At 35.5% G+C, this 21,746-nt stretch overlaps 1 protein-coding gene across 3 annotated transcripts in view; it reads left to right on the top strand.

Annotated features, from left to right (window-relative positions):
• ZCWPW2 (zinc finger CW-type and PWWP domain containing 2) overlaps positions 1–21,746 on the top strand; it is a 146,726-nt gene that overhangs the window by 37,840 nt on the left and 87,140 nt on the right. For all 3 annotated transcript variants that reach the window (XM_035705258.2, XM_035705257.2, XM_049099714.1), the window contains 2 exons: positions 7,152–7,504; positions 18,337–18,496. In XM_035705258.2, coding sequence (XP_035561151.1) covers positions 7,194–7,504; positions 18,337–18,496 — 471 coding nt within the window. In that variant the 5' untranslated portion in view covers positions 7,152–7,193. The remainder of the gene's footprint in view (positions 1–7,151; positions 7,505–18,336; positions 18,497–21,746) is intronic.

Raw genomic sequence — 21,746 nt, 5'->3', positions numbered from 1 at the left:
AGGGCAGCCTTGACAGAAATAACTTTAACTTCTTCTGTTTTTGATGACTATATTTATGCTTCAATATTGTCAAAGGCACAAGATAAAGATGTCTCTTACTACTACTACTGTTTAATATTTTCCTAGAACCAATGTAAAAGTAAAGAAAACAAAATACAAAGGAATGTCAGCAAGATGCCAGAATAGTAGACTCTTGACTATCCTTCCTCCCATAGATGAACTGAATAAACAGCTACACACAAATCAATTTCCTTCAAGAAAAATACAGAAATTAGTTGCGTGATTCCTGCACATCAGGTGACTAAGAAAATACACACCTTGAAAGGAGTAGGAAATGTTGAGACACACTCCTCCCATAAACTGGCTTAGCAATTTGTAATCAGGATGGAATCCCCAACTGCCAGCTTTTCCCTGAGGAGCAAAGGATTTGGACCACGTATCCTACTATCCTATCCTATCCTATCCAACTTTTATTGTTGTCAAACAAGGAACTGGCTCCCAAATCACCTAGCTCTGAAAGTCAATGGAACTCAAAATTCATGAGTTCCTCAGAACCATATTAAACAGAGAAGGTTCTAAACAGAAGTGTGAGCACTTACCAAGACTATACAGTGGACTAAGTACAGAGAGAACAGACAAAAACACAAGGCTACCAATTTCCCCTTTGAAGGGATTTGACTGCATATTTTTATAGCTGCTGCCTCAGGGTCGAGTTTCTTTTTCTTTCTTTTTCCATTGGTGGAGCTTCTAATCAATCAACCTTCATCTGGAAGTTGACTGGGCTCCTCAGGGGCCTGAAAATGTGGGCATCTCAGTAATTTGCTTTCCCCTCACTCCAGTGATGAAAACAAGTATCCACCTTCTCCCTGGAAAGAGCTTGTTCACACATCTAGCATCCCAACTTTTATACTGCCACCTAAGGGTCTGACTCCCAAATTGCCTAGCTCAGAGAGCCTGAAGGACTTGGCATTCTCAAGTCCTCCTTTGCCACCAAAACCAAAGAGGCAGTTTTTAACAGATGTGTATGTATTTCCTGCTGCCATTCCCCACCCTTCGTACAGAAGGAACAGACAAAAACACAAGACTCCCAGTTTCTCTGTAAAAGGGATTTGACTACATAATTTCCCCAACTGCTACCCAGGGGTCAGGCTTCTAATTATTCTGCATGTAGGAGCTTATGGGGCACATAATTAGTAGTCTTACAGAAGCCTGAAGAGATATGTGGGAATTTTCTGTGCCTTTTCTCTCCAACTCACCGCATTGACAAAACAGTGGAGATAAATGATTTTTCTGTCAGATTATTAATTCAGAATGATAGCCATAAAGATGCTCAGTGAAGTCATGAGAGTAATACATGAACAAAATGAGAATTTGAGCAAAGAGAAAATATATTAAAAAGCACAAAAAAGATAGGGTACCTGGGTGGCTCAGTCAGTTAAGCATCTGTACTGGCATGGAGCCTGCTGGGGAATCTCTCTCTTCTTCTCACTTTGCCCCTCCCAATCTCTCTATCACCTCTTTAATTTAATTTAATTAATCTTCGATATAACTCTCAACAAATTAGGTATAGAAGGAATTTACCTCAAAAGAATAAAGGTCATATAACAAATTTACAACTAACATACTCACTGGTCAAAAGCAGAAAGCTTTTCATCTAAGATCAGAAACAAGACAAAGGTGCCCATTCTCATCACTTCTTTTCAACTTAGTACTGGAAATCCTAAGCAGCACAGGTATGCTAGGCAGCACAGGCAAGAAAAAGAAATAAAAGGCATCCATATTAGAAAAGAAAAAGTAAAATTGTCTTTCAGGATACTTTATATATAAAAAACCCTGAAGACTCCACTCAAAAACTGTTAAAACTGATGAATGAACTTAGTAAAGTTACAGGACACAAAATCAACAAACAAAAACTGGTTGCATTTCTGTATACTAACAACAAACTATCTGAAAAAGAAATCAAGAAAACAATCTCATTTCTAAGTGCATCAAAAAGGATAAAATGCTTAAGAATAAACTTAACAGCCCACTCTCACCACTGTTGTTCAACATAGTATTAGAAGTCCTAGCCTCAGCAATCAGACAACAAAGAGAAATAAAAGGCAATCAAATTGGCAAAGAAGAAGTCATAGTCTTACTCTTCATAAATGACATGATACTTTATGTGGAAAACCCAAATGACTCCACTCCAGAATTACTAGAACTGATAAAGGAATTCAGCAATGTGGCAGGATATAAAATCAATGCACAGAGATAAGTTGCATTTCTATACACTGACAATGAGACAGAAGAAAGAGAAATTAAGGAATTGATCCCATTTATAATTGCACCACAAAGCATAAAATACCTAGGGATAAACCTAACCAAAAAGGTACAGGATCTATACTCTAAAAACAACAGAACACATATAAAAGAAATTGAGGAAGACACAAAGAGATGGGAAAGCATACCATGCTCATAGATTGTAAAGTAAATATTGTTGAATTGTCTGTGTTATCCAGAGCAGTCTATGCATTAATGCAATCCCTGTCAAAATAAGACACATTTCAAATCTGTAATCATCAAGGTAGTATGGTACTGGCACAAAAACAGACAGATCAATGGAATTGAATAGAGAACCCAGAAATGGATCCTCAACTCTATGGTCAACTCATTTTTGACAAAGCAGGAAAGAATATCCAATGGAAAAAGGATAGTCTTTTCAATAAATGGTGCTGGAAAAATTGGACAGCCACATGTAGAAGAATGAAATGGGGCATTTTCTTACTCTATACACAAAGATAAACCTAAAATGTATCAAAAACCTAAATGTGAGGAATCCATCAAAATCCTAGAGGAGAACACAGGCGGCAACCTCTTTGACCTTGGCCACAGCAACTTCTTGCTAGATATGTCTCCAAAGGCAAGAGAAACAAAAACAAAAATGAACTACCAAGACCTTGTCAAGATAAAAAGCTTCTGCACAGCAGAGGAAGCAGTCAACAAAACTAAAAAGCAGTAGGGGGAAGCAAAATGGTGCCTCATTTCATCTGGTCCCCCCAAATTTAGCTAGATAATTTTCAAACCATCCTAAACACCTATGAATTCACTTAAAAGGCAACCTACAGAATGGGAGGAGATATTTGCAAATGACATATCAGATAATGGCTAGTATCCAAGATCTATAAAGAACTTATCAAACTCAACACCCAAAAAACAAGTAATCCAGTCAAGAAATGGGCAGAAGACATGAACAGATATTTCTCCAAAGAAGATATACAAATGGCCAGCAGACACATGAAAAAACATTCCCTGTCATTTGCCATCAGGGAAATACAAATCAAAACTATGATGAGATACCAGCTCACAGTAGTCAGAATGGCTAAAATTAACAAGACAGGAAACAACAAATGTTAGAGAGGATGTGGAGAAACGGGAACCCTTTTGCACTGTTGGTGGGAATGCAAGTTGGTACAGCCACTCTGGAAAGCAGTATGGAGGTTCCTCAGAAAGTTAAAAAGTTAAAAAGAGAGCTACCCTATGACCCAGCAATTGCACTACTAGGTATTTACTCCAAAGATACAAATACAGTGATCTGAAAGAGCATCTTTCAGATGCACCTCAGTGTTTATAGAAGCAATGTCCCAAATAGCCAAACTGTGGAAAAGCCGAGATGGCTATCAACAGATGCATGGATAAAGAAGATGGTGTGTGTGTGTGTGTGTGTGTGTGTGTGTGTGTGTGTAAAATGGAATATTACTCAGCCATCAGAAAGGATGAATATTTACCATTTATATCAACATGGATGGAACTGGTGGATATTATGCTGAGTTAAATAATTCAATCAGAGGAAACCAATTACATGGTTTCACTGATATGTGGAATATAAGAAACAGTGCAGACAATCATAGGGGAAAGGAGGGAAAACTGAACAAGAAATCAGAGAGGGAGAAAAACCATAAGAGACTCTTAACTATAGGAAACAAACAGGGTTGCTGTTGAGGAGGTAGGTGGGTCGATGGGGTAATTCAATGATAGGCACATGATGTGATGAGCAACTGGGTGTTATATGCAACTGATTAATTATTGAACACTACATCTGAAATTAATGATGTACTATATGTTGGCTAATTGAATTTCAATTTAAAAGAGAATTAACAAAGGAGGTAAGAGATCTGTGCAATGAAAATTATAAAACATTTATGAAAGAAATTGAAGACACAAATAAGTGGAAAGGTAGCTCATGTTCATGGATTGAAAGAATTAACATTGTTAAAATGTTCATAGTACAACAAGTGATCTATACATTCAGTGCAATCCCTATAAAAGTTCAAATGACATTTTTCACAGAAATAGAAAAAAGGCATAAAATTCATATGGAATCATAAAAGACCCCAAATAACAAATAGCTAAAGCAAGCTTGAGCAAGAAGTGCAAAGCTGGAGGCATTATACCTCCTTATTTCAAACCATATTACAAAACTATAGTAATCAAAACTGTATGGTATTGGCATAAAAACACACAGGTCAATGGAACAGAATAGAGAACTCACTTATATATAGCCAACTAATTTTTGACAAAGGCATCAAGAATACACAATAGGGAAAGGTTAGCCTCTTCAATAAATGATATTAGAAAATTGGATAGTCACATGCAAAAGAATAAAATTGGATCCTTATACTATACACAAAAATCAATTCAAAAGGGACTAATGACTTAAAGACTTGAAACTATAAAACTCTTCTAGAAAACATAGGGGGAAAGGTCATTGAGATTAGGATTTTCAATGATTTTTTGGATTTGACACCAAAGCAAATAGTTAGGATTATATAAAACTAAAGTGTTTCTGCACAGGAAAGAAAATCATCAACAAAATTAAAAGACAACTTATAGAATGGAATGAAACATTTGCAAATATATACTCGATAAGGAGTTAATATCCAAGATATGTAAGGAACTCTTACAACTAATAGAAATAATAGTAATAATCAAGATTTTAAATTAACCAAGCAGCAACTCAAGAGAAAGGTAAGATCAACAAAGAATACCAAGAAAGTAGAGGAAGTGAAGAATAGAGTGCCGCTATTAATTAAATAGAACTCCAAAGAATAAATGGGGAGGCTCAAAAAAACTACTGACAAAATAAGTGAAGAAAAAATAGATATAAACAAATTTCAGAGTGAAGGAGAGACACATAATGAGAGATATAATAAATACACCAGGATTCTTAAAAGTATAACAATTGAGAATTCCTCCCTTAGGCAAACTTTCCAAAATAAAAGAGACATTCTTTACTTCATTTTATGAGGCTAATAATCTTGATATCAAAACCAGACAAAGGCAAAAAAAAAATTAAACTCACCTGTAAACACATGTGTATAATCTTAAGTAATTTAATGAACTACATACAGCAATATATGTTAAAGAAAAAATTCTTGTAACAATCATATAGGGTTTACCTAGACTGCAAGTATGCTTTATTATTATTAACTCATTATTACAACATAGCCAGTTAAGAGACTTTAAAAAAATCTTTTTGTTTATCTCAACATACAGAAAAGCAATAGATAAAATTCAGCAGTACTTCATGTTTAATAACAACAAAAAAAATCTCATAGTAAACTGGTCATTGAAGGGAAAAATTTTCAGGCAACTTTTTAATAGTCTCTACCAAAAAATGTACATATCTGACTTTATAGTCCAATAGTGGAAGCATTCTCTTTGAAATTAGAAAAAGGTGTCTACTACATGGCTTCTATTCATTATTATGCCTGTCTTAGGCAACATAGTAAAAGATACAAGGATTGAAAATAAACAAACAAAACTGTTATACATACACACATGCATATTTATACCTAATGTGAAGTGAAATGCAAAATAATATCTTGCTCAGGGACAACTGGTGAATAACAGAGCCAGGAGTTCACACATAATTTGGCTCCAATGTCTGAACTCTACAACTTCTGTTATATTGTCCAGTGTCTCAGAGAATTGAGGAAAAGTGTGTTTACTTCAACTGCAATGTAGATTGCAATCTTCTCAAAATTTCCTCACCAGTTAAATAATTAACCAGAAATTTTACATGAATATTATTAGCAAAATTTTATATTTCTCTTCCAGTAGATTTGGTTCTTCATGTTTTTAGACTTGTCCATTCTTTTGTTATAATAAATAGTGCCACAGTGAATATTGTTTGTGTCTTTGTGTGTGTAGAATAGTTTCTTTCAAGTTTCACACCAATGGTATTATGTAAAAAATTGTAAACTATGGCTTTGGCATATATTGGTAAACTTCTTTCTAAAACAATTTGTGGTGACCCTGGAATATGATAAGTGAGTTTCTAAATATATGATTCAATCATGAATTAAGAGCTTCTTTATATGGTGCTTATACTTGGATAGTAGTATTCTACTAACTCATGAATATGGTATATGGACGTCATTCTTTAAAATAGGTTTTTTATTGCAAAGTAAGTTAATTTTACTTTATTTTAGTTATATTATTTTTTGGAATTCACACAATTGAGGCTAGAAATTACGGGCTTAATCATATAATCCTAATGTTTTTATATGTTTAAAATTTTCATAATAAAAAACCTCTGAGAAAAGTTTTTTCCAAACTGCTTGAATTAATGGATAAAAGCTATATAAGTGAAACTATATAAGCAAAACATTAGTTTTTAAAAGCAGATCTCAAATGTTCATATGGGGAAATATTTTGTTACATTTGATATTCCTCAGAATTAGAAAAAGAAAGGGGTCATCGACTCATTTCATGTATCTCCATCCCCAAGAGGCAGTAAAGCTTAATGGATAAGATCACAGAATCTGGAACCAAACTGCCTGTATTTAAATCCTGACTCTACCATATACTAGCTCTGGGACTTCAAAAAATTACTTTTCTTAGCTTCAGTTTTCTCTGTAAAAATGGTCATACTTCTATTTTTATTTATTTATTTTTAATTTTGGAGCATTTTATTCCCAGAGAGATTGGTGGTTCTATTTTGTTCCTTTGTTTCTGGGTGGGTGGAAACACATTGTTCAAAATGTATAGTCTTTATGGGATAGAAAGAATGTGGGCAAAGAAAGTAACAAAGAGCTGTTTCTCCAATTTTGGTTTGAACTTTCTTTCCTTGTATTCTTGAACCTATATTCTTCTTATTTGTTTTCCAGATTAAATGCATTTATGGAAAAGAAAAATTGGGTGGTAAGATAATGATAGAATATTTTAACACTACAATGGATTCCTCAGCAGAAAACAGTATGTATGTAAACAAAATATGGGTTCAATGTGAGAATGAAAGCTGTTTGAAATGGAGATTGTTGTCAAGTGAGGATGCAACCAAAGTTGATCACAATAAACCATGGTACTGCTTCATGAACACTGATTCAAGATACAATAAGTGCTCTATTTCTGAAGAAGACTTTCCAGAAGAGTCTGAGCTTCATGAAAGTGGATTTAAGATTGTCTATTCACAGCTCCCTCTTGGAAACCTGGTTTTGGTAAAATTACATGATTGGCCAAGGTAAAATTGTTGTTACTTTATAATAAACTATTGAGTTACAGTCTTGCTAAGTTGATGAATTTTTAAACCTTTTCAAAGGATCAACTTTTTCTACTGTTTTCTTACTTATTATTTTCCAATCTCACTATTATTTCCTGACATTTTCAGATCTAATTCTTTTTTTTTTTTTTTTTTAGTTTCTTAAAATGGAAACTTTAGGTAGCTTATTTAAATCATTTTTCTTGGGCAGCCCAGGTGGCTCAGCAGTTTGGTGCCTGCCTTCAGCCCAGGGTGTGATCCTGGGGACCCAGGATCGAGTCCCACGTCGGGCTCCCTGCATGGAGCCTGCTTCTCCCTCTGCCTGTGTCTGTGTCTCTCTCTCTCTGTCTCTCTGTCTCTCTCATGAATAAAGAAAATCTTTAAAAAAATAAAATAAAATAAATCATTTTTCTTCTTAATATAGACAACTACAGCTAAAAATTTTTCTTTAAGCTCAACATTAGCTATATCCCACAAATTTGGATATGTAGTGTTTTATTACCATTCAGTTTCAAATATTTATTAATTTTCTGTGTGATATCTTCATTCAAATGGGCTGTTAGAAGTATATTTTTACTTGATATTTGAGGATTTTAAAATATTTTGTTATTGAGTTCTAATTTAAATTTGTTGTTCAATGAGTATTTTTATGACTATTACTTTGAATTATTTATCATGCTTATTACTTATCTCTGTTTAATTTAGCTAATTTGCTGTGGTTTTGTCCTATTCTTTCATTTGTGACGTATTCCTCTTCCTCCTCATTTTGTCTAACTCTCTGTGTTTATTTCTGTGTATTAGAAAAGTCAGCCTATGTCTCCTGATCTTGAAAATAGCAGCCTTATGAAGAAGAGATCCTGTAGTGTCCCATGATTCAATGTCTCCTGTTCACCAGAACCAGGAATGTCCTGTATGGGTTGCTTGCACCCTACTATTGTGGCTGAACTGTGTTTACCTTTAGTCCGTTTGGCTGCAGTGGCCCATTTTGCTTGTTATGGGTACACTGAGCAGAGTTTGGTCCTTGTGCCACTAAGGGGGCGGTCTGGGGCTGCCTTGGGCTTATGTCGGGTGGCATCAGCAAGCAGACCAGATGCATGTCCCCAGTCCGCCCTGCTGGGGTTGTATGGACTGATCAACAAGGCACTCTCTCTGTGCTGCTAGCTGTAAGTTTTGGCTACTGGGACTGTGGGTGCACTGGCGTGTGTGATTATCTTATCCTCTCCAGGGAAGAAGTCATTTTGGAATGGCATCAGTCCCTGCTGGGGTTGCTTGCAGAGTTTATCAGGGCAGGAGCTGCTTTGGAGGGATACCTTGCTCAGTGTCTTTTATACTTTTATATAAAATGAGTTACGTTCTTTAAGAAGAGATTTTTTTTTTCAGTCTGTTTTCTCTCTGTTGTTCAGATTGGATCATTTCTGTTTTAAGTTCACTGACTCTTGCCTCTTTCGTGTTCATTCTGCTATTGTGACTATCCATTGAGCTTTTTGTTTTGGTTATTGTATTTTCAATTGTAACATTTCCATTTGGTTTTCTCTATATCTTCTATTTATTTGTTAGACTTACTATTTTTTTTTCTTTTTGGATATTATTTAAATCTGTTTTAGCAGGCTGTTCCTACTACTACACTAGAGAGATATGAGGGAACCTCTTTGTTACTGCCAGGTGGGAGTGGAAGTCTAGGTTTTCTACTCAGTCTCCACTTACTCTCTGGAAATGGAGGGATGCCTCATTGCTGCTGGGCTGGGACAGGGTTCAGGCTCCTCACTCACCAACTTGACTGGGAGAGGTAGGGGTACCTTGTTATTTGCATCCACTAATACCATAGAGGGAGAATCATGTTAATTCTGAAAGATGATAAAAATTCCAACTAGAGGTGGTGGAAGGGGAGGAGGGCGGGGGGTGGGGGTCAATGGGTGACGGGCACTGAGGGGGGCACTTGACGGAATGAGCACTGGGTGTTATTCTGTATGTTGGTAAATTGAACACCAATAAAAAATTAATTTATTAAAAAAAAATTCCAACTTCCCAGTAGTCCTCTTCCATCACCATCTGAGTGGGGAGGAAGTGGCGGCTTTATCACTGCTAGGTGGTTTGAAGTCCAGGCTCAACCCTTAGCCTTTGTTGATGAGGATTAAGATGGGGATTTGTAGATTTCTCAAAGGTATTTGGCTGGGAAAAAGCAGCTATTGCTTAAATGTTCTTTGTCTTGCTCTGCTGCCTCTATCCAGGTCTTTTGATTAGAAAGAGCAGGCTTCACATGGACTATTTGTTCATATGCACCCATTGGTGTCTCTGGGTTACTGGCTTCTTTGGCACCTAGTCTAGGATATATGAGGCAAAAGAAGCTTGGAGAACTCACTGCCATGTCATTCTTCAGATTTTGAGGCCCTTATTTGGCTTATCTGCATCTTTTAGAATCTTCTTATGTTTATTTGATATATAATACTCAGGAGTTTTTGTGTACTTAGTGGGAAGAATACAGAGAACTGAGTCTACCTCAACTTCTCCAGAACTAGAACCTGCATAATAGATTTTCTTTAGCTTTTTTGTCTAAATCATATGCCCAGAGCCCCCTTATTCTATTATTTTCTCAGAGTATCAAAAAAATAAACTTGTCTGAGATTTCCTAGCTTTTTCCTTGACTTTGTTTTTTAAGTTTTAAAATTAAATTATTTTATTTACATATTTTGATTAATAAACTTTATTTTTTAGAGCAGTTTTAAGTTTGTAGCAAAATTGAATGGAAAGTACAGAGTTTCCACATATCTCCTCCCCTGCCCTACACAAACTCATATACCAGCAACATCTCAAATCAGTGTGGCACATTTGTTACAATCTATGAACCAGCATTTACCCATCATTGTTGACCAAAATCCATAGTGAACCATTAGCATTCACTCATTGTGCTGTACATTCTATAGGTTTTGACAAATGAATAATGATATGTATTTACCATTATAATATCATACAGAATAATTTCACTGGGCTAAAAAATCTCCTGTGTTTTGCCTATTCATCCCTCCCACCACCCTCTGGCAACTGGGGTACAAAACTATACCTAGTTTTGCCTTTTCCAGAATGCTGTATTGTAATCAAAATATGTAGACTTTTTCAGATTGGCTTCTTAGTAATATGCATTAAGTTTCCTCCCTGTATTTTCATGGAGATACACTGTTGTTTTAATTTGCATTTCCCTGATAACATATGAAGTGGAACATCTTTTAATATGCTTATTTGTCATCTGCATATCTTCTTTGGTGAGGTGTCTGCTCAGATCTTTTGCCTATTTTTTAGTTGAGTGGTTCATTTTCTTATTGTAGAGTTTAAGAGTTCTCTATATATTTTGGATACCAGTCCTTTATCAGATACGTATTTTGCAAATATTTTCCCCAAGTCTGTGGTTATCTTCTCATTCTCTTACTAGTATCTAGAGCAGACAACATATTTAATTTTAATGAAATGCAACTTACCAATATTTTTTCCATGGATGGTTCTTTTGGTGTTGTATCCCCACTTTTATTTGTACCTTTTCTTTCCTTTATTCATAGTGATTCTTTCTTCTTTTTTTTTTTTTAAGATTTTATTTATTCATTAATTCATGAGAGACACAGAGAGAGGGAGAGAGAGGCAGAGACCCAGGCAGAAGGAGAAGCAGGCTTCATGCAGGGAGCCTGATGTGGGACTTGATCCCGGGACTCCAGGATCACGCCCTGGGCCGAAGGCAGGTGCTAACCCCTTAGCCACCCAGGGATCCCCAATTCTTTCTTCTTTGATTTGGCTTATACTCCCAGCAGTTTCTCATCAATGTAAGCTTTTGTCCTGGAAAGGAGTTTTGTTGGTTAGTTTTAAGTGTTCACAGGGCCCAGATTGCTCCAATAACTTCAGGTTTTGTTGCAGTTCTCTCACAGTTTTGGCTGCTGTGCTCACGTTAACCTGCTGCATTTTTCAATAGTACTCCTTGCAGTTTTGACATTCTTATTTTGCAAACCCATCAGACTGCTGGATACCTTCTCCCTCCCACCCTGCTTCCCCTCATACAGATGCTAGTAATATGTGGGTCTTGTTACTGTCAGTAGTTTGTACCTGCCTGCTTCTATTTTGGTGGTTTCTGGGTTAACTTAACACTTAGTTTTTTTGTTAAGATTTTATCTACTTATTCATGAGAGACACACAGAGAGAGGCGAGACATAGGCAGAGGGAGAAGCAGGCTCCCTGCAGGGAGCCCAAAGTGGTACTCGATCCCAGGACTCCAGAATCACGTCCTGAACCAAAAGCAGATGCTCAACCACTGAGGCACCCAGGCGTCCCACACTTAGTTTTGTTATAGATGCTGTGCATCAGGTTTTGGCTTTGCTATTATAGTTATTCTACCTGTACTTGAAGGAAACTTTCAGGAGATTCTAAGACCATAACACCATTTGCTGCTATCTTACCAGAATCCCTTGCTATTTTACATTACATTCTCCTGCTAAACATTCTCAAAGCTGGGATACTCTGGCTCATATTACCTCGTTTCCATTCACATTCAGCTGTTCCCCATGAAGAATATAAAATGTTTGCTTTCGTAAAGAGACTGTGATGGACTTACTTTAACACACACTCACACATCCACACCTACCCCCCCCCCCCACACACACACAAGAGGCCTTCAAATCAATACCTAATTTTTGTTCTTGTTCTGTCACATACTGTTGTGGGCTGAATTGTGTTCCCCAAAAGTCATACTTTAAAGCTCAAATCTCAGAAGTGACTATATTTGGAATCAGGGCCTTTAAAGAGGTGATTATGTGAAAATAGGCCATTAGAGTGGGCCATACACCAACCTGACTAGTATTCTTAGAAGGAGAGGAAATATGGACACACAAAGAGGCACTAAGAATACACATGCACAGAGGAAAACCTATGTGAAGACCTAGCAGGAAGGTAGACATCTATAAGCCAAGGAGAGGCTTCAAGAGAAACCATCCCTGCTGACCTATTGATATTAGACTTAAAGCCTCCAAAACTATGAGAAAACAAATATCTGTTTTTAAGCCACTTATTCTGTGGTATTTTTCTATGGCAGCTTTAGCAAACTAATACATTTAATATCTTGCAAATGTGGAAATCTCTCTGAGATATATACCTTTTGCTACTGAGGGCTTTTCTAGAGATGCTATGTGAAATGTAAATATATGCATATTATTTATTTAAATATTGAAAATATTTTCTTTTGTAAAATAACTAGGATGGGCATGAAGAGGAACCAGATAGCTATGTAAAAACAAATATCTTTTTTTTTTTAAATTTGATTTATTTATTCATGAAAGACACACAGAAAGAGAGAGACAGAGACAGAGAGATAGACAGAGGGAGAAGCAGGCACCTTGCAGGGAGCCTGATGCGGAACTCGATCCCAGACCCTGGGATCACGCCCTGAACCAAAGACAGACACTCAACCACTGAGCCACCCAGGCATCCCATAACAAATATCTTAAAAGACATGAATATGGATGCTTATTTTATTAGGTTACTTATGAACGTATTTGTAGTCCCATGTCATTTTTCAGATCTAAAACTAATATTTTCAAAGCAGAGACTTTGTATTTTCTAATGGAAATTCTGAAGGTTCAATAACTAATTTAAGAGATGTATTTATTTCTTGTCATTATATCTGAAATATTGTGTTAGAAATCTGATTAGGAATTTCTTTTGCAGTTTTGTGCTTGTAACTGAGGATTGGGACTTGAAATACAAATTAAACATGTTTTATTCCAGGCCCTAAATTATCTCTAATCTGTGATTGGAACCATCAAAATACCTGCAAAATGCAGGTATCTGTCTTCTTGCTATTTGGAAAGAGTAGAATGCATTTGGCGAAGTAGTCATATGTATTCCTCTTTATGAACTAAGTACAGTTGAACACAGGCTTAAAATATAGCTTTAAAATATTTTTGAAAACCTCAAATCTAGTTATATTTCATATTCAATGCTACAAATGCATAGAAAGGTAATAACAGGATAAATTGCAATAGCAGAATATAAAGCTAGAATTAACCCACTAAATGTACTCAAACATCAGTTCTTAATTAAGCAGTATTAAAAATGTTGAAGTTTCAAGTGGGAAGACCAGCCACTAGCTGTCTGTAGAGGCACTTAGCAGGTAGCATTATCTGGGTCAGTTCTCATTAGCCCATGGCCTTACACCCAGCTTTGAAGGCTCAGAAACTCAATCTTATCAACATCCCAGAGTTATTCTTTCCCAGAACAGTTGATCTTCTCTGATAAAGCTAAAAAAAGCTACAGAGAGACTGATACAGAATCTAGAAATGACTATTTAATCTTTATATTATAAAAATAAAGAATTGTCAAGAGAAAGAAAGCACTTTGTCTATAGTCAAGCTCCATGGAAAATCAAATTACAGAGACATTGTCAAGCAGAAACTAGGTTCTATTTAAGGTAACAACCTTGGGTATATTTACACATTTTACAAAGTTTTTTTAAATGTGAAAATTAATTTATAGAAAGTATTTTTGCATTCTAATTTACTATAGTACAATTTAATGGTAAAATATGCCTTTAAATTAACAAACTAATACAGTGATACATTTTAGATATAGTATTCAAATTTATAAATTGATTTCTATAGATCCTTTCAGTCTTATAAAATATTATTTGATTACTTCTTATTTGCATTCTTTTGCCTGTGGATTAATATAATGTGGGACGCCTGGGTGGCTCAGCCTCTGCCTTCGGCTCAGGGCACGATCCTGGAGTTCTGGGATCGAGTCCCACGTCGGGCTCCCTGCCTGGAGTCTGCCTGTACCCACCCCCCGCTCATGAACTTTAAAATACACACACACACACACACACACACACACACACACATACTTATAACGTGTGTGAGGGAATGGAGATGGGGAATTGCCTCTTCCTATCAGCCCCCTATAGTTAGATACAGCTTAGAGATTTTGTGGCAAATACAGCATTCAGTTAGTGATGATTCCAACTCATCCATTTTGTTTCCCACAGATTAAGAATGAGGCCCAAGTAAAATTAGTTCTCCAAACATCCAAACCATAGTTTGAAAATACAGTCATGTGCTTCACATTGGGTATATGACAACTGCAATCATGCTTAAGTTTCAACTTCTACTGAAGGCAATAGCTATCTTATTAAAGATTACTTCCACTAGATGAGAAATGTGTATGACATCAGTTTCTTCATGATATATTTGCACTTCTCTTGAAGCTGCTTGTTGTGCCCAAATTTCCCCTTACCCCGAAGTGGATTCCAACACCTGATATCTCTTTGTCTATTTTATATTTGTACATTTTACCTCCCACCACCCACAGATTCTAAAATTAATCACACAACTTTCCTTGTAATTCTAATACCTTCCTATTGGGTTGCCTACTCTTCTTCTCCCTCTTCACCTTTAAGCCCATAAGACAACACTTCTGAATTTTTCATCAATATAAATGTGAAAAATCAGAAAGTAGAAGTGCACAATGCACTATCATCTCAAATAGAGTTCAGAGTGAAAGCAAAAAATGGACATCAGTTTTCTTCAATCACACTGAGTCAGGGAAAATGATGGATACAGCATGTGGAGAGAAGTAATCATGTTTTCTGTGTCTGTTGCCTCTCCTCAGCTTCTCCTGCAGTTTGGTACATTCTGTTTCAGATGAAATGCAGAGACTAGGAGTCAGACAGTTCCTTTGCACTGCCTGAAAAAATATTAACATGCCCTAGTTATTTGGACATCTGACAATACTTTTCATAATTCATCTATAAATCAACATGCAATATATTCTATAATATGAATGTTTTAAATAACCAACAGAAGCTTTTTTTCTTTTATTAGTATCTAATTCTTTTTAAGAGTCATCTCTATTTTTATTTATATATTTTTAAAATTTTTATTTATATTTTATAGAGTAATAATTTAAATTGGATACTCTCGGGTCCAGTAGGTTTGGTGTTAAAAGAAGTTGTATCAGAATTTGTGTCGGAAAAGCTTATCTTAAACATAATAACTGCAAGGGTTTTTTTTCATATCTCAAGTGATAGAAATACTGTGATTGTTTTACACTGGGTGAAATTGGTACTACTTATAATTTGATATTGCTTGTCAATAATCCTGTTTAAAATTTCTGTGAGGTACAAATAACCTAGTATTAAACATGAGCCCCTTGCATTTTACAAAGAGTAATCAACAAATACAGTGTAACAATCAATTTGGTTTCTTTTAAAATTATTATTAATCCATTGGAGGACCCACTGTTTTTTATTCTGATAAGTTAGGAGTCTTCAATACAGCTACCATTCATTTTTAGTCATTTATTTGCCTATGGGAATCTTCTTTTGAGTGAGTCCCTTCAGAAATGCAGATTTCCAATGTAGGTTTAAAAGATAAACTCCAACTCAAGTTTTCTCTTAAACACTCTTAAGTGTTGCCAAATAGCAATGATACTCTGATGTAAACCTGATAATAACTAGATGGTTCTTCATTAGGGCCTGAATCTTTACTTGACTTTCCATTATCATTTCCAATTCTCCAAAGTATTAGGCTGCTTTGGGTTCCACATAGTCTAATTCAATTTGTAATCCTCTTGCCCTCCTCTTCATGATCTAGGGCTGCCAGACAGACCTTCTACCTTCCGTTCCCATTACCCAGAGAGGTCTAAGAGCCAAAGAACTCTGCTCAGCATCCAGGGAGCAGCTAGACATCTCCTTCTTTGCACACTTCACCGTCCCTGGTGACTGGTGCACCCAAGTCATCACCTCCTGGCAGCTACCCTTGGGATTTGTCAATTTCCTGGAATTAATATTTTTTTGCATTAATAATACTAAGAATGAAGTATTTTTGTTAGTTTACACTGTGTTATTTGTGATCTGTAAAAACTTTTTTACAGTGGTGTGGTAGATATATTTCTATATTTATAACTTTGTAACTTTCTTATCAATTGATAACTTAATAGAAAATCAACCATCTGTAGTCCTCAAACCCAAGTAATTTACAGATTTTGCATTTTTGTGATTTCAGATTCTTTATAGCATGATCTGTATGCTTCCTTTAGGTTTTAAAATTGTCTAAATATCTAACTTACCTAGTTTCTAAATAACTAAATGAGGCAAAAATATTTTTGTATCATTCTTTTTACCTCTCAGTTATACCATTTATCTTCTTGTATATGATTATATACCTGTATATAATTAGTTTGCTAGGGCTGCCATAACAATGTATCAGAGACTGTGGGTAGCTTAAAAATAACAGAAATTGGGCAGCCTGGGTGGCTTAGCGGTTTAGTGACGCCTTCAGCCCAGGGTATGATCCTTGAGACCTGGGATCGAGTCCCATGTCAGGCTCCCTGCATGGAGCCTGCTTCTCCCTCTACCTGTGTCTCTGCCTCTCTCTCTCTCTCTGTATCTCATGAATAAATAAATAAAATCTTTAGAAAAAAATAACTAATTTCTTACCATTCTGAGGCTAGGAAACTCAGGTCAAGTTGTCAGCAGGTTTGATTCCTTCTGAGGTTTTCTCCTTGGCCTGTAGATGCATCTTTCTCCTTGTATCTTCACATCGTCTTCCCTCTGTGCATGTCTATGTCCTAATCTATCTCTTTTTATAAGGAAGCCAGTCATGTTGAATTAGGTCTCACCTTTAACTTAGCTACTTTCATAAAGACACTATCTCCAAATGCAGTCACATTCTGAGGTACTAGAGTTATAAGAACTTTAAATATAAGAATTTGGTGAGCAGAAAACAATTTGGTTCATAATGATGGCATTTTACAATATTTTAATTTGCCAAAAACCAAAAATGTGTAAAGCACAGTTTGTGTGAATTTTGTAACAGCATATTGAGGAACCAGAGTCACAGTAAAGCCTCGTCACATGCTTGAGGCCTCTTGTCTAATAGAAGGCAGAGCCAGAGTCTTGAATCTCCTGATTTGAACATCACTATCTTTTTTCACTAGGGAGCTGCAAACTAAGGTAGAACTTGGCATCTCTTAGTCACATCTTCTTGACTTTATTTGCTGCCTTCTTTTCCTGCTTTAGGCTACAAACAGTAGGTCAGAGTCTAGAGACACTGGTAAAATAGCTAAAATTTAGTTGAGGTACATGTATTTTGTTTTAGGCAAATGGAAAAATGAAACATATCAAGGAATTTCTTGGGATTTATGGCACAAAAGGACACATTCCTAAAGATTTATTTTTAAAAAGTAAAGGCTAAATTTTGTTTCCTGTACTAAAAATTTTTAGGAATTTGGTCTCCTTTCAATGGTGCAGTTAGGGGAAAGGAGCAATTAAAACAGCCAAGCTCTATTTCTGCTTTTCCATAGTAGTTAGAATCTCCAGTGTTATCACAGCCTGAGCTACCAGTACCCCTTGGGCAGCCCTGACTCAGGAAATGCCAACTTTCTCCTACCCCATCAGAACTCTGTCAGTGGGATTTTAGTAATTAAGCATTCTTCTTGGTTAGAGCTGATTCAAAACTGCCATGAGTCTTACCTTTCCTATTAGCAGTATCTGAATGTCTCTTACAAATCCTGGAGATGATTCTTCTGTCTAATACTTCTTTCTCCTTATATCTTATATTTATCTTAAATATGTGACTTTTCCAAAGCATTCTATATCTACAAAGATACAACTGATTACTTGTATCAAGTGAATATTCTACTTTTAAAGGATTCAAGTATGAATATGTTTAGGTTTTGTGAGTTACTAAAATTTAAAGGAGAAAGTTTAGTGTATGATTGTAGCAAGATGTATTGATTTCTGCCTTTTCAAAAGCATCAAAATAATTAAAAATACTTTCTTTTCAAAGTTGGCCAGGGATACTTTGCCCAGATCCTTTTAAAGGAAAATATGTGATTTATGACCTGGATGGAAATGTTGAACAATATCACATAGAATTCCTGGGTGATCCCCATTCAAGATCATGGATAAATGCAACATGTGTTGAACATTATAGTATCACATTAAAGGTAGGTACGGTAACATCAATATTTATTCTTGTGCTTGTTTTTGGTTATGGCTATTTTTATCTCAGAATCTAAAAGATGTAACTTTTATATTTATATAAATAAAACAGCATATACTGTTTAAAATAAAAAATTTGTATTTTTTAAAAAGTTTTTTTTAAAGGAAGTATGGAGGCTGCCCGGGTGGCTCAGCAGTTTAGCACCTGCCTTCAGCCCAGGGTGTGGTCCTGGAGACCAGGGATCGAGTCCCACGTTGGGCTCCCTACATAGGGCTTGTTTCTCCTATTCCTCTCCCTCTGACTGTGTCTGTCCTCTCTCTCTCTCTCTGTCTCGAATGAATGAATGAATGAATGAATGAATAATAAATAAAATAATGAAAAAAAAAAAACAAAACAAAAAAAATAATGAAGAAAAAAAAACAAAGTATGGAAAGTAGGGTAGTTTTAAATTTTATTTTCCTAATGGCGATATAGTATAAATCAACTGAGGACTTTACATAATTGCCTTTTGAAACAGTTTTAAGATTATCATTTGGTAGTTTTTAAAAATTCCCTTGAGAAGACTTTAAGTTGTAGTTCTAGCTCCCAGGGAAAATTAATTATGGAATGCAACCAGATTTTCAAACTTCAAACAGAATATTTCATCATACTAACTCCTTCAGTATCTTTTTTTACTTTTTTTAAACTTTAAATCACACACTACAGCTAATGAATAGACTGGACTCTCAGGTTAATGAGAATAGGTGAACTAGGCCTATTTCCATGGTTTGGTTTATTCATTATAAATCAATTCAATTATCTGTGTATTCTAATTTTGGAACTTTTAATCTGGAAACCATGCTTTCATTAGAAATATTATTTAAAAATAGATGTCAGAAGTGTGGATTCTTCTGACTGGATGGTTTCTATTTTATAGTGGAAAAAATATATATTCAAATATACATGTGAATGTATATATAGTTAAGGCACACCATTTAATCAGCAGTATAAGTAAATATGTGTAAATTTGAGGTACTTTAAAGTGGGTTTTTGCCATATCTTTGGCATGAGCAGTATCTTTTTTTCCATTCAACTTGAAAGCAACTGAAAGGGAAGGCTGTTTTAATGAAAATATTTAAGTATGGAATAATATACATATGTTCATGTCATGATAATTGTGAACCAATCATCTTAATGTGAGGCACCTTCTCCACTTTAATATTTTAGATGTGTTCTTAGGCACTTCTACTGGCAACCACAGAAAACAGGAAGAATTGTTCTCCCTTCTGTGCCCTTATCCTCTTTCCTAAAGGACAGGGAAACCTTCTAGCTTCTGATGAAGCAGACCTTAGAATCTTAAAGATTTAACAATATGATTAAGAGCAAGGCATTCCTAAGAAATTATATTTAAATATAAGTAAAAAATAGAAGTGAATTTTTAAATTGTCTCAATTAATATTTCTCCTAGGATTTGAATTCTGTCAGGATTAATTTAAGTAGCCTGATGTGAGTGCTCATACTGTTAATCTCAAGGACAAGGAAAAAATCTGATGCAAAACAAAGGCAAACTCAAGCATCCGGAGCCATATGTTTTTAACCTTCTGAAAGCATTAAAGTGAACTTAGAAATTTTAGCAAAGACCATCAATTCAGGGCTGATTAAATGAAGCAGACCTCTAGTGCAATGATGAGGACAGATAAAAATGGGTTTCCCCTCTTGATTTCCTACTCCCCAGCTAGCCAGGTGCTCTGGGTAGATAACCCAACTGAGTGTTCACAAGCTCTGGGGCATCCTTTCTCCACTACTGTCATTCAGGGTACCTTTCCTACCGGCTTCTTTTTTGTCCCTTACTCTTTTTGTCTGTGTCTTTTTCTTTACTTGCTCCCTTGGAGCTGATATAATAGGGGTGACTTTCTCTGTGGATCTCTTCATTCAAGCTGAAATTTTAATTCCCTTCTACCTCAAATTCATCTGGCACATGCCAGATTGTCCCTCTGTGCTCTGATTCCCCACTTCTGCCTATATAAGGATCTCCACTTACCACGTAGGGGAGGTTCACATTAACACCTCATTGCCCCAGTCTATTCAAGAAACAGAAAGAAAGGAGGTTGACTCAGAAATACTGCCAGCCAAGGTAGGAAAATGGTAAAAAATGTTACATATGAGAAACTGATTGAAAAAGAATAATTTTGAAATATGTATTATCTAGGGATAGCTGAGATTTCCCTGTCCCTGAGAGATGGAGATAGTAGCAACCCCAGCCTACAGTTCTCTTACGTAGACTTCCCCCAAATTTAATCTTTTAATGGTCCTCTCTGCACTGGAACTCCCATATCCTCAAATACTGTCTCTACACTGTACTACATTGATCCACATATTAAGTTCACATCCCCTTCCCCCATGAAAAAAGATGACTCACACAAAAATTAATGTATAGTAGACAATCTGGACTTTCTTAAAGATTTTTCTAGAAGTGAATGAGGGATGCACATTGCACAGGTTGTCTGATCTCTTTTTCTAAAACTAGCAAAGAATGATAGGCATTTATAACTTTCAGGGCTTAAACCAGCTAGATCTTACTTCATACATTATTTCAACATCATTTTATCATAATTTGTGTAAGCTTAGCTTAACACGTGATTAAATATTTTAGAGTTTTCACTGAATATGGACTACATATGTTTTGCAGGGTTTATGTTAAGGTCGGAGAGAAATGTTATCTTAGAAAGACATTATATGCATTTATGAGAAAATGAAATATTTTAGTTTTAGATTATGATAATTTTAACTTTTAATTCATGTTTGCCAAGTTTTTTTTTTTTTTTTTGAACAGTCATTTTCCTCTGGTTGATATTTTTTTAGGACCACTGACTTACTAATTTTATTGTTGAAAGCACAATAGAGCTCTGTCACTGTCTTTTGATTGGTACAGCTGATAAAGTTTTCCACAATAAATTAAACATCATAGATATACTGGGATATAGTTTAGGAAAAAAGATGAAGAAAATATTTAGTTGAGTATTTGTAACTTATATTAGTTTATTCATACATTTTATCTTTTCATTTACTAAAAATCAGTTGCTGTAAAGACAGATGAAATTTTCCCCTTCCTTAAAGAAAATAGATGTGAACATGTACTGGATGGCAATTTTTCTTAAGTATTGATGCATGGAATACAATTATTTCCCCACTAGCACAAATGTTATTCCTTTATATTTAGCAGATACCCGTCTGCATGAAGCAGACCCATTATTTGCAAGTTTATTTTTTAGTTT

Source organism: Canis lupus, chromosome 23 (genome assembly GCF_003254725.2).
Source record: "Canis lupus dingo isolate Sandy chromosome 23, ASM325472v2, whole genome shotgun sequence".
NCBI lineage: Eukaryota > Metazoa > Chordata > Mammalia > Carnivora > Canidae > Canis > Canis lupus.
Note: the sequence above shows the minus strand (reverse complement) of the source record. Positions and strands in the feature narration are given on the sequence as shown.